Genomic DNA, 13,818 nt, shown 5'->3' with positions numbered 1-13,818 from the left:
CCAGGCATGGTGGCTCACACTTGGAATCCCAGCACTTTGGGAGGTCGGGGCAGGAGGATCACCTGAGGTCGGGAGTTTGAGACCGGCGGGGCCAACATGGCGAAACCCCATCTCTACTAAAGATTCAAAAATTAGCCGGGCATGGTGGCACACACCTGTAATCCCAGCTACTCGGGAGGCTGAGGCAGGAGAATCGCCGGGAGGCCGAGGTTGCAGTGAGCCAAGACTGCACCATTGCACTCCAGCCTGGGCGACAGAATGAGACTCCGTCTTCTCTGTGTCATGCCAGTGTGCGAGAGTTGGCCGCAGCCATGGGGGGTACAGAACAGCACATAAGGAGCCTAGACTCGGGAGCAGATCCTATCCAGGCGCAGGGAGAAACCCCAGGGAAGTTTTCTCTGCCGCTGGAGCCCAGGGAGATGAGACAAGCACTGAGTCAGGGCAGGCCTTGCTTCGGGGCGCTGGTTCATGAAGCTCGCTGTGACAGCTGGGCTGAGTGTGGGCGGTCGAAGCGGCTTTTGCCCGAGACAGAGGCCGGTGCCACAGCCTGCTCTGCTGTCGAAGGCACAGTGCCTCATCCCTCCAGGCTGCCATGTTCACGGACACCTCGTGTTCTGGGGATGGAATGAAGCACCCAGCACAGCGTCTGTCACACGGGAGGTGCCCTTCTCTGTCCCTACAGAGAAGGGGCAAGGACAGACGGTTCTGAGGTGAAAACTCCGCAGGGCGAGGTGGCATTTTGCAGTAGTGAAAAGCCTTAGATGGAGCAGTGGGAAGCGGCTGCCCCTGCGGAGACTGGGAACACAGGGAGCCGAGGCGGGAGAGGAGTTTGGAGGAGAAGCGGCGGGTGGAGGCGAGGCCTTGCCGGGGCTCAAGGAGGACATTTCCGTCTCTTCCTGGGGAGGCGCTTCTGGCACCTTCCGGGGCGGCCGCCGGCTGTCTTCGCCCAGCCCGCCAGGCGGCGTCAGGGCTCCGGGGGCGCGCCGCCAGCCCGCCCTGCGTCTCCTTCCTCCTCCTTCCCGGGCTGGGGCCCAGGCGAGCGAGACGGGCCGGAGCCGCGGGCCCCCGCGCCGTTCCCAGGCCGCGCAGACATTAACTCATTCCTGCCTGGGGGGAAGGAGGCGGCCGGGCGGGCGCGCGCTGGAGCCGGCCTGCCTCCACCTCCCTCTCCGGGAGGCCCGGCTGCCAAGTGGGGTCCGGGGGCGGCTGGCAGGCGGCCCCGGACGAAGTGGGGCGTGTGGTCCCGAGCCCCCCCTCCGCTCCCCTTCCCTCCAGGCTCTTCGGATCCGGGCGTCAGAGAGGGCGGGGAGCCCGCGCGGAATCCGGAGCGCTCCGGGCCGCCGCGGCCGCAGCCGCAGCCGCAGCTCCCCCCGGGGCCTCCTCCGGGCCGAGGGCGGCGTTCGCAGGCCGGATCTTATCGCTGGCGCCCGAGGTGGGCGGCCGCTCCCCGGAACACCTGAGGCCCGGGAGGGGGCGGGCGGCGGCGGCGCGGAGACCCTGCGCGCGGGCCGGGGACAGCCACGTTGGCCCGCGGGCCGGGCGGCGGCCAGGCGCTCGCGGAGAGCCAGGCCCGGCCCGGAGTGAGTCAGAAATCACCTTGTTTAATTACATATCCGCGAGCCCGCCGAGTGCGATAGGGGACTTTTGAACTTGCCAATTAGAGATGAAATATCACCTTCTAATTTAGACTGGCTTAATTCCGTCACGCAGAAATAGCAACAGCCCGGGGGCTGCGAGATGGGATATCAGGTCTCTCCTGGCGTGACGGCGAGCCAGGCTGAAGGATGCAGAAGCTGAGGGCGGCGAAGCGCCACTGCCTGCTCGCCCCCCGCCGGAGTGGGAGTTGCGACGGGGGAACGGAGCTGCCGGGCCGGGTCACCGAGGCCGGGGAGGTTCCTTCTCTGGGTGGGTTAGCCCCCGGCAAGGAAGCCGTCAAATCGGGGTCCAGATTCTAGCCTGCCTCTGTGAGACCTCTGTGTTGTGGGCTTAGAAAAGGAGGTGGATCCGGGAGTCTAGAAGGCCTTCCGATGGAGGGAAGCGACTGCCAGGCAGGGGGAATAGGGTTAGTATTGCTGGAGGGAGGCAGGAAAGGTGGGACAGGGCCCAATTTACATGAAAGGGGGCGTACTAAAGCCTGTTTTGCTGCCTGGGGAGTTTTTAAGCGGGCATCTGCTGTTGAGTCTGGCAGCCTGAGCTCGTTTCAACTAAGCAGTTCACCAGCTGGATGACTTGGAGGCAGCCATTTAAGCTCTCCAAGTCTCAGTTCCTCATCTGTAAAATGGACTTGCAAATATTATCTGCCTCCTTGGATTGCAGCGAGTAATTACTTGAAATAAGGCACGTAAAGGGTCTGGCATGTGGAAGCAGTCATTTTGGTGAAGGCAGCACCACGCAATAGAAATTTCCTATTAGCCACATTTTTAAAAAATAAAATAAAGCAAGTTAAATTCATTTTAATATATTTTCTTTGACTACATATATTTAAGATATCAGGCCGGACGCAGTGGCTCACGCCAGTAATCCCAGCACTTTGGGAGGACTAGGTGGGCGGATCATAAGGTCAAGAGATCGAGACCATCCAGCCTAACACGGTGAAACCTCGTCTCTACTAAAAAAATACAAAAAATTAGCCGGGCGTGGTGGCGAGCGCCTGTAGTCCCACCTACTCGGGAGGCTATGGCAGGAGAATCGCTTGAACCCAGGAAGCAGAGGTGGCTGTGAAGCCGAGATTGGGCCACTGCACTCCAACTTGGGCGACAGAGCAAGGCTCCGTCTCAAAAAAAAATATATATATATAATTTAAACATTTAATCAATATAAAATAATTATTAATGTGTCTTCAAAATCTGGTGTGTGTGTTGCACTAACGGCACTTCTCGGTCGGACTAGCCACATTTCAGCTGCTTATCGGCCACGGAGCACTGTGTATTGGACACCGCAGGATTAGGGCTTGTGGTCTTAATCTTTTTATTTTTTGAGATGGAGTTTCTCTTTTGTTGCCCAGGCTGGAGTACAATGGCACGACTTCGGCTCACTGCAACCTCCGCCTCCCGGGTTCAAGAGATTCTCGTGCCTTAACCTCCCGAGTAGCTGGGTTTACAAGGCGCCCACCACCATGCCCGGCTAGTAGAAGTTTTAGTAGAGACGGGGTTTCACCATGTTGGCCAGGCTGATCTCGAACTCCTAACCTCAAGTGATCCACCGGCTTCGGTCTTCCAAAGTGCTGGGATTACAGGCGTAAGCCACCGTGCCCAGCCAAAATTAATCTTTTTTGGCAGAGAATTGCACTTTACAAAGAAAGGAAAGAAAATGTTGCACAGAACCCCCTTATATGTAACAGAGGGATGAAGCTGCTCTGAAGTTGTGCTAGATCACCTCTCCCTGCTCTCTGTCCCTGGTGGTGTTCCTGGAATCACTTCTTCCCCCAGCATTTTGAGATTCTCTGCAAAGTTGTTAGGGAGGGTGACAATACCTCAAATTTGGGCTGTACACATTTACAAAATCCATTCACTATGTCACTCCAGCAGGTCCCCAGCATGCCCTGTGGGGCAGGCAGGGCGTCAGGCATTCCACCACCACTGAACAGACCTCAGTCTCAGGTTATCTGACTTCAAGATGTTCCATTTCCCTTCCCTCCTCTCCCCCAACCCCAGGCGCTACCAGTCTAACTGGGCTGGGCTTCCCTAGGTGAGCAGCAGGCCATGAGACAGGCTGACAGTACGTCTGACCCTGACACCCAGGTTGCCCCCATCCTTGCCATCCTCACTCACATTTAGTGACACACTATGCCAGGTACTAGGCTATGCTCTTTATATTTCTTACCTTCCCTTAATCCTCATAATAACCTTGTGAGATACTAAGAATTAGTATTGCCAGTTTTAGATGAAGAAATTGAGGCCCAGAGAGGTTAAGGAACTTGCCCAAGGACACATAACCAGGAGGTAGTAGAGCTGGATCCTGCAACCAGGGCTCTTGGCTATGCTATCAAGACTCCACAGCAGGGGGTCTCCTTCATGTTGAAAATGACTCCTCCCTGACATGTTGCACTGAGATTTTCTAGAAATTGGACTCATGTTCTTTACAGAGGCAGCTTGGGATGATAGAATGAATGGTTTTGGAGATGTATTCCCACTTACTAGCTCTGTCTGAGCCTCAGTGACCTCAAGTGTAAAGAGGGAATAATGTGAAGACTGATTCAGATGACAGATGCTATGTGCCCCGTTACCCCTAAAGGGGAGGAAGATTCCTTATGGAGAAGGTATTATCTTTTTTTTTTTTTTTTTGAGATGGAGTCTCGCTCTGTTGCCCAGGCTGGAATGCAGTGGTACAATCTTGGCTCACTGCAAGCTCCGCCTCCTGGGTTCATGCCATTCTCCTGCCTCAGCTTCCTGAGTAGCTGGGACTACAGGCACCCGCCACCACGCCCAGCTAATTTTTTGTATTTTTTTAGTAGAGATGGGGTTTCACCGTGTTAGCCAGGATGGTCTCGATCTCCTGACCTCGTGATCTGCCCACCTCGGCCTCCCAAAGTGCTGGGATTACAGGCGTGAGCCACCATGCCCAACCGGTATTATCTTTTGAAGGCCTCACTGGCAGGATGGCTCCAGGGCAGGGCTGTGGAGGGTTTTATCTCTTCTTCCTTCAACATGGATGGATCCTATCTACCTGGTCCCTACTCACCCCCAGCACAGGGATTTCCAGCTCACCCAGCTCTGAAGGGTGGGTCACCTGGGAGTGGAAGGTGCAAAGTGGGAGCCATAGGCTGCCCCAGGTGGCCCAGGGGAACCAGGTGGGAAATTGAAACTGGAGGTGAGGCCAGGGTCTTAGGCCCTAAGGAAAACCTTCCTCTCCAGGTTGAGGCTAGAGTATGGGGTGGGGGGCAGAGGCGGGGTGTGGGTGCAGGGACTGCCTCAGTGCAGTCTGTCCTGCCCAGACTGAGCTCAGGAATGGGGAGGGAGGCTGTGCCGACATGCTTCCTAGGGTTGGGAGAATGAGGCCTCTTTGCCGAGGAGCAGACTGAAATGAGGTGAGGCTTCTGGAACCTCACTCGCTGGAAGAGGAGGCCAGCTGGAGCTTGTGTGCAGGGTGCAGCTGGGTCTGCCCTGGCTAGGTGTTGAGGGCCCAGGCCGGAGAGGGCCACAGAGAGGCTGTGGGTAAGCAGTTGCAATGCTTTTTCTGTGCTGTGAGCCCAAAACGTTTTTCTGCTCTCAGGGAGCTGGAGGAGGGGGTGGTAGAAGTGAGGCAGTGCATTCTCTTCCCTGTGCTCTGACTGCCTGGGCAATCTTTAGACAGTCACTCAGACACACTCTCAGCTTCCACCAAAGTGATGTGGGGGTACAGGGGTCCCCCAGGGCAGCCACGGGCCAAGTGAGCAGCTACTTCTAGGCTGTGTCACCCTAGAGTCTCTGCCCAGCACCCTCTGAATGACTCCTTCAAGATCCCCCACCCTAATCAAACCAAGATAGAATTGCCCCCCAATACAAATCAAGCCGAGCTGTTTTTCAAGAAAGTAATTGTAGCTAAACCTGAAACCTGAACCTGAAAACCCAGCTACCAGGTCACCTGTTTTGTCCTTAGGGCTGACCTAGGTCCAGGTTCAGCAAACTTATGCCAAGGGAGGTATTTCAGATGTCAAATCACTGGTCAGAGTGCAACTGAAAGCATCTTGCAGTCAAGGGCGAGCTGACCCACTCCCACCTCTCCCCGCCCAGGTACCCCCACCCCCACTCCGCGTCTTATGCAGGCCTTGGGCAGTCAAGGCCTGGCGGAGCCCCACCCTCCACAGCTGCAGATATTTATAGCCATGTCCCTTTTCCAGTACACAGAGGGCTCTGCTGTGCTTGCTCCCTAGCTTTCTGAACGCCCTGCGAGAATTCCAATCTGGGCCATCAAGAAGTTCAGGAACAAGTCTCCCGAAAAAACTGAAATTGTGCTGCTCTAATGTTAAAGTCACCTTTTGCATTTCTCTGGCTAGGAGTGAGGGGAACTGGGAAGAATGAATTCCTGACACACCTTTCTTTGGGTTTTTTTTGGCTTTTGCAGTGCCTGCATCTACCTACAGCCCGTCCCCAGGGGCCAATTACAGTCCCACTCCCTACACCCCCTCCCCTGCCCCTGCCTACACCCCCTCACCTGTCCCCACCTACACTCCATCCCCAGCACCAGCCTATACCCCCTCGCCTGCCCCCAACTATAACCCTGCACCCTCGGTGGCCTACAGCGGGGGCCCTGCGGAGCCTGCCAGCCGTCCCCCCTGGGTGACAGATGACAGCTTCTCCCAGAAGTTTGCCCCGGGCAAGAGCACCACCTCCGTCAGCAAGCAGACCCTGCCCCGGGGGGGCCCAGCCTACACCCCAGCGGGTCCCCAGGTGCCACCACTTGCCAGGGGGACCGTCCAGAGGGCTGAGCGATTCCCAGCCAGCAGCCGGACTCCACTCTGCGGCCACTGCAACAATGTCATCCGGTATGGTCCAGCTGTGTCCCTGCACTGGGGCACTGGAAGGGCGTGTGTGTGGGGTGTTTGCCCACAGTCTGAGCCCTGGTTGGGAGAGATGGGTGTAGGAGGCAAGTGTAGGGAGAAAGCCTCGGGTCCTTCTGGCTTGCCCTCTGGTCTGACCTCGCTGAGCCTTAGCTGCCATACCTGTGTGACACCCACTCTCCCAGGGAGCTGGGAGAAATGGCATGAGGTATGTGGGTGAAGCTCCAGCAGGGTGCCTGGTGCCAGGAACTCCCCCTTGGGCTAAGGTTGAGTTCTGGGAATCACCAGGCTTGTCAGTAGGTTTACGGGGCATGTTGTAAGACAGTGTTGGTTTTGACCCAGTTTTCCTTTAGGGTTGCTTCTGGGTCTTTCCACAGACAGGCCTGGGCTGCTCAGGGGGTTGGTGGGCATCTGCCAGACTAAAATGAAAACAAGTGATTTCATACTTAGAAGCCATGGACCATGGGTGCTGTTGTTTGAATACAGTATGTTTGTGTGCATGTGTGGTGTGAGCTTATATACATGAAAAATGCACTTTTATTTAAAACTAAAGTAATACATACTCATTAGTGAAGAATTGGAAAACACAGAAAAGTAAAAATCAGAATATAAAAAAATGTCCTCATAGTCCCACTGTTCTGACTGCTAACCTGGAACTAGACAATACAAGTTTGTATCCTGGTCTACCACTTACTAGCCCTATGGCCTTAAACAAGTTGTTCAAACTCTGTGTGCTTCAATTTCCCTATCTAAAAATGGGTATTATAATAGTACCTAGTGCGTAGGATTGTTGTGAGAATTAAGCAAGTTAATAAATGCAAAAGTCTTCTTGAATGGAGCCTGACACAGAGTAATCACTTAATAAATGTTAGCCATCAGTATCATCATTATTGCATTTCTTACTATCATTATCAGTGGTCAACTGAATTCTATAATATGTTTACCCAGTCCCCTATTGGTAGATGTTTGAGTTGCTTCTTGATTTTCTTTATTGTAAGTGATGCAACAATGAACACCTTTCTGCATGGAGCTTTCTCTGAATTTCACATTACTTCATCAGAACAGTCACAAAAGTCAGAGTTATTGGGTAAAAGTATAAACAGTGTTGGGGTTCTTCAAATATCTAGTTCCAAGTTCTGGGAGCTGCCTTACTGGGTGCCGTTCTCTGCTTCCCCAGGGGCCCATTTCTGGTAGCCATGGGCCGTTCTTGGCACCCTGAAGAGTTCACCTGTGCCTACTGCAAGACTTCCCTGGCAGATGTGTGCTTTGTGGAAGAGCAGAACAACGTTTACTGTGAGCGATGTTATGAGCAATTCTTTGCCCCGCTGTGTGCCAAGTGCAACACCAAAATTATGGGGGTAAGTGGGAGGCCTCCCTTTGCTCTGACCCATGTCTCTTCCCCAGCCCTTCCCCAAGATCGTGGGATCCCATTAGGAAGCCAAGAAGTTGCTGGTAACGGAGAAAGCAACTCCATTTTTATCCTAAAAGGGAATTGGTTTGCCACCAATAAACTTGGGGATAAATGAACTTCATGCAAGAGATGATTGTGTGCCTGTTCCACACAGCTTGACATGGTGGTGGAACTTCTGCAAAGCAAGTGGTTGCTTCACAGCGTGACCTTACCACTCACCAGAATGTGGCCTTAACCCTCAATGCCCCTTTGGTAAATGACAGTAATAAGCAGTACCTCCTCCCAGGTTTAATGGGAGGATTAAGCATCACAGTTTATGTAAGAAAGCACAGAACCTGGCACCCAGCTGGAGAGTGACAACCCCTTCTCTGACGCCCCTGGGTCTTTCTTCAGAGTGACCAAGGCCTGCATCCTGAGCTCTCCTGCCCTGTTCCCTGGTAGGATGCTCGGGCAGTGGCTGGAGCCTGGTGGGGTAGTCAAGCCCGCTCCCTCTCTCCTTTCTGTCCTGAGCTTAGGCTCTTTCCCCCAGGAAGTAATGCATGCCTTGAGACAGACATGGCACACCACCTGCTTCGTCTGTGCAGCCTGCAAAAAGCCTTTCGGGAACAGCCTCTTCCACATGGAAGACGGGGAGCCCTACTGCGAGAAAGGTAGGAACACTTTGATGGCATGTGGGGAGGCCCCGCAGCCTGGGAGAAAGGGGCAGGCACAGGGAACTAACTCCTGCCTAATCCATTCACATCCGACCACCCAGAGGCCTTTATTTCTGGAAGAAACCTTTGTTTTTGCTTTTAATGGCAGACTCATGCTAATATCACACAAAGGAAGTTAACTATCTCCCCTGCCCATATGGTTGCAGCTTTGGGGAGAGTGAGGTGCAGAGTCTATAGCTTATTTTATGCATCAAATATGTGGATCTGGTTAGGCGAGGTGGCTCATACCTTAATCCCAGCACTTTGGGAGGCCGAGGCAGAAGAATTGCTTGAGCCCAGGAGTTTGAGACCAGCAACATAGCAAGACCCAGTCTCTACAAAAAATATAAACATTAGCCAGGTGTGGTGGCACGTGCCTGTAGTCTCAGCTACTCAGGAGGCTGAAGTGGGAGGGTCACTTGAGTCCAGGAGTTCGAGGCTGCAGTAACCTGTGATAGCACCACTGTATTCAGCCTAGGCAACAAAGTAAGATCCTGTATCTCAAAAAAAAAAAAAAAAAAAAAAAAAAATGTAGATCACAAGTTGGCATCTTATGACCACTTGGGAAACCTTTCAGGTTATTTTTTATTTGGAGACCACAAGGTCTAGTCTGAAAAGGCCTTGGCTGTGGACTTTGTCCTTCATTCTATTCCTGGTTCCACTTTGGGCTGCTTTGTAACCCTGAGCAAGTTACTAACCTTCTCTGAGCCTTACTTTCCTCATCTGTAAGCACCTGCCTTACAGAGCTGTGGTGAGGATTAAACCAGAGAAGGCGTGTAGAACATCAAATATGCGAGACCCCTTCCTCTGCCCCTGTGATATTTATCAAACTTTGATGTTCCTTCAGATTCCTGTAATCTCACGAGTGAATTCACAGTTTCTCTGTACCCTCAAAATGCTATATGTTATCTTAAAATGCCAAGTAAATTACTGTAAATTCAGGAGACAAAGCACTTCATTAGATAGGTGGGAGTCAGTCACTCATTTATTCAGAGACTTCCCCCTTCAGAAAGGATTTGAAGCAGGTTCCAGAAAAGGTAACACAGACATGAAGGCTAAGACAGCAGAACCAGAAAATCAGAGGCGGGAAAAGCAGGCATGCTGATTATGAAGAATAACAGAGCTGCAGGGACTAACTGGGTAGCAAATTTGAGGGCAAAAAGAGAAACACAGTAAGTTAGTTTACTTTAAAATCAGAAAGGAGAAAACACTCAGTTCCTCAAGGGAAAAAGCAAAACAAAATAAAACTTCTTTCCCCTGACTGTAAATTAGAAAATAAACGTCTTGGCTGGGCGCGGTGGCTCACGCCTGTAAACCCAGCACTTTGAGAGGCCAAGGCAGGCAAATCACCTGAGGTCAGGAGTTCAAGACCAGCCTGGCCAAAATGGTGAAACCCCATCTCTACAAAAATACAAAAATTAGCCGGGCATGATGGCGGGCGTCTGTAATCCCAGCTACTCGGGAGGCTGAGGTGGAAGAATCGCTTGAACCCGGGATGCAGAGGTTGCAGTAAGCTGAGATACTGCCATTGCACTCCAGCCTGGGCAACACAGTGAGACTCCATCTGAAAAAAAAAAAAAAAAAAAAAGAAAGAAAGAAAAGAAACGTCTTGGGTTCTTGTACTAGTGAATGCCCTTCCCAGCTCTGAAGTTAACTGAATGACCTGAAACAAGTCACTTAGTTACTCCGTGCCTCAGTTTCTATATCTGTAAAAGGGAGAAGATAATACCAGTCCTTTCCTTTCTTATGAGCATATGATATTGATTGATAGTTAAAGAAAGAGCTGTTATGCTTATACAACTTGCTGTTTTTCTTCTACTAAAAGCATTATAACTTCTATTATTTGAGATAAGCTGCAATTTGTGTCTGAGGCTTTTGAAAGAATGATAGATTTCCATTATCACTGCTGCCCCTCATCATAGCAACTCCCCCAAAAAGATTCTCAAAAATGATGTTTTGAGTAAGAAGATCTAGGAAGAAGACGGTCTAGTGTTAAGAGAAGACAGTGAGGAAGCAGATTTACCTTCAGACCTATGTGCCTGGAGAAACCCAGTTGATCCTCCCACCCTCAGCCTGTAGCTGGAACTTTAGACATCCGCCACCATGCCTAGCTAATTTTCTTAATTTTTTGTAGAGATGAGGTCTTGCTATGTTGCCTAGGCTGGTCTTGAAATCCAGGGCTCAAGCAATCCTCCTGCCTTGGCCTCCCAAAGTGCTGGGATTACAGGCATGAGCCACCGTGCCTGTTTTTGATTTTGTTCTATTTTTGATTTCGTAAGGAACCTCATACTGTTTTCTATAACGGCTGCACTGTGTTACAAACCCATTAACAGAGAATAAAGGTTCCAATTTCTCTGCAGCCTTGCAAACACTTGTTATTTTCTGTTTTTTAAAAAATAGTAGCTATCTTAATGGGTATGAGGTGAAACTTCATTTTTACGTCCCGTCATTTTACTCAACAATTTGGAAGAAGACACAGAAGGGAGTCCTGTCAAATCTGCAGATTGAGCCAGAATGATAGGGTCTAGGCTGAAAAATGCTTCAACTGGCTGCAAAGATAAGCTGACATCCGCATATAAAGAAGAGAGGTAGGAGGGTCAGCCCTTCACAGATGAACCTGCACCTGAGCAGTTCCCAAACCTGGCATCATGGTCATCTAGGGAACTTAACAAACTAGAGAGAAAATAGATTTCTTCAGACCTACCTCAGTGCCACAGAAGCAGCATTTCGTAGGGCGCCCCACCCTACCCAGGTGTTTCAGTTAGGTGTGGGAATCAGAAGTGTTTCTCAAAGTGTGGTCCCAACACCAGCAGCAACATCACCTAAGAACTTGTTAGAAATGCACATCTTCAGGCCCCACCCCAGATCTGGTGAATCAGAAACTCTGGAGGGGAGCCTGGCACCCTGTGTTTCAACAAACCCTCCAAGTGCTTCTGATGTTTGGGAACCATTGCTCTAGAAAAGTACCAAGCCCCTTTTCAACACAGAGCACCCACAATTTGATGGATGGAAATCCTTTTACAATAGCAATAAAATCCATTAAATGTGAGGGTAGTAATTCAGCTTGGGACAAGAGAGAGTCAAAGAAAATTAGAAAGACTTAAAGGGAGAAATAAAGGAAGGAATAAATATATGAGGAGCTAGATTATACTCCTTGTGGAAAAGGCCCATGCACAGACTTTGTTCGGTACCAGCAATGTTCTCCTTTTGCAGAAATAAGTGAAGAAAAATACCAACTTAAAAAAAAAAGTGTTAGTATCAGACCTGTGCTACCAAATTTTAAAACAAAGTGACAATTCTCCAAATCATATGGAATCGAATTTAAAACAGAAAAATGAATCCGTGGGCAAGACAAGACATTCTAGAAGTAAATTCAAGCCTTTGTTTTGTTTTGTTTTGTTTTGTTTTTGAGACGGAGTCTCGCTCTGTCGCCCAGGCTGGAGTGCAGTGGCGCGATCTTGGCTCACTGCAAGCTCCACCTCTGGGGTTCATGCCATTCTCCTGCCTCAGCCTCCCAAGTAGCTGGGACTACAGGCGCCCACCACTGCACCCAGCTAATTTTTTGTATTTTTAGTAGAGATGGGGTTTCACCATGTTAGCCAGGATGGTCTCGATCTCCTGACCTCGTGATCCGCCCACCTCGGCCTCCCAAAGTGCTGGGATTACAGGCGTGAGGTCTTTTTTTTTTTGAGACAGAGTCTCGCTCTGTCGCCCAGGCTGGAGTACAGTGTCGTGCTATCTTGACTCACTGCAACCTCCGCCTTCTGGGTTCAAGCAATTCTCTGTCTCAGCCTCCCAAGTAGCTGGGATTACAGGCTCCCACCAACATGCCTGGCTAATTTTTGTATTATTAGTAGAGATGGGGTTTCACCATCTTGGCCAGGCTGGTCTTGAACTCCTGACCTCGTGATCTACCTGCCTCGGCCTCCCAAAGTGCTGGGATTACAGGCGTGAGCCACCACACCTGGCCAATTCAAGCCATTTTAATAGCTTAATCTGTGAAAAGCCAGTAAGAGAAGGAATCACTATTTAATTAGGTTGTTTGAACCATTTAATTTAATTTTTATATTTATTTAAATATGGAACACAGCCAAGCTTGGTGCTCACGCCTGTAATCATAGTACTTTAGGAGGCCAAGGCAGGAGGACCCCTTGAGCCCAGGAGTTCAAGACCAGCTTGGACAATATAGGGAGACCCCGTCTCCAAAACAAAAAAAAAATTAAAGTAGCTGACCATGGTGGTGCACACCTGTGGTCCCAGATGCTCAGGAGCCTGAGGTGGGAGGATAGTTTGAGCCCGGGAAGTTGAGGTTGCAGTGAACTGTGACCACATCATTGCACTCCACCCTGTGTGACAGAGCAAGACTCAATCTAAAAAAAAAGGAGATGATGGATGAATGGATAGGATGCATGGATAAATGGAGGAGGGAAGCCCAGGGAAAGCCTTCAGCAAGGCCATCTCATCACTCTTGGTTGGGGTATGTAGGGCATGAAGACTTCCCTGAAGGATAGCCTAGCACAAAGGATTGCAGAGATTCTCTCAGGTACAGAAAGTGGGGATGGTTTTTCAAGCCCAGGGCCTGGTTTGCACAGGGGCATGGAGGTGTAAGAGAAAGTCCAGGGCACCATGAGACCACCTGGGAGTGATGAGAAAGAAGTCGTAAGTGGGTGCAGGGCTTGTCCTCAGGTGGAGATGGGTCAGCCCATACCAGATAGTAGTAAGTTCTTGCAGAGCACAGAGTGAACTGCAACCTGGGCCGTAACTTTCTAAAGGAAGCAGAATGATGTTTTCTTACTCTGGCAAGGCAATGCATTTCTGCCTACTAAAGAAATTAAGTGTTCCATCAGAGAAGATTGATGGACTGGGATACATAAGAGCATTTGTATGACAAACTACAATTAAGCACAAAAGGGGAAGCTATATATTGGAAAACACATGCAAGAGATAAGTGTAACTGATCAAAGCTCAATGCCAGGCTGATAAGGAGCTGGAGACAGCGTAAAGCCATAGAAGGAGGCTGAATGTTGGAGTCCATCAGGACTGGGGCTACTCCTTATGACTTCTGTGATGGAACCTCTCCAGTCAGTTTCCTCCCCTTTAAAATGGGAATACTAGGCTGGGCGTGGTGGCTCATGCCTGTAATCCCAGCACTTTGGGAGGCCGAGGCGGGTGGATCACTTGAGGTCAGGAGTTCAAGACCAGCCTGGCCAAAATGGTGAAACTCCGTCTCTACTGAA

General features: G+C 50.7%; 1 protein-coding gene across 1 annotated transcript in view; it reads left to right on the top strand.

The window, feature by feature from the left end:
• Positions 1-13,818, top strand: part of LOC100451245 (melanopsin) — a 122,658-nt gene that overhangs the window by 97,725 nt on the left and 11,115 nt on the right. The window contains exons 22-24 of the mRNA XM_063727587.1: positions 6,043-6,463; positions 7,656-7,836; positions 8,419-8,539. Of these exons, the coding sequence (XP_063583657.1) occupies positions 6,043-6,463; positions 7,656-7,836; positions 8,419-8,539 (723 nt within the window). The remainder of the gene's footprint in view (positions 1-6,042; positions 6,464-7,655; positions 7,837-8,418; positions 8,540-13,818) is intronic.

This window comes from Pongo abelii, chromosome 8 (genome assembly GCF_028885655.2).
Source record: "Pongo abelii isolate AG06213 chromosome 8, NHGRI_mPonAbe1-v2.0_pri, whole genome shotgun sequence".
NCBI lineage: Eukaryota > Metazoa > Chordata > Mammalia > Primates > Hominidae > Pongo > Pongo abelii.
This window is presented reverse-complemented; position numbering and strand designations above follow the sequence as displayed.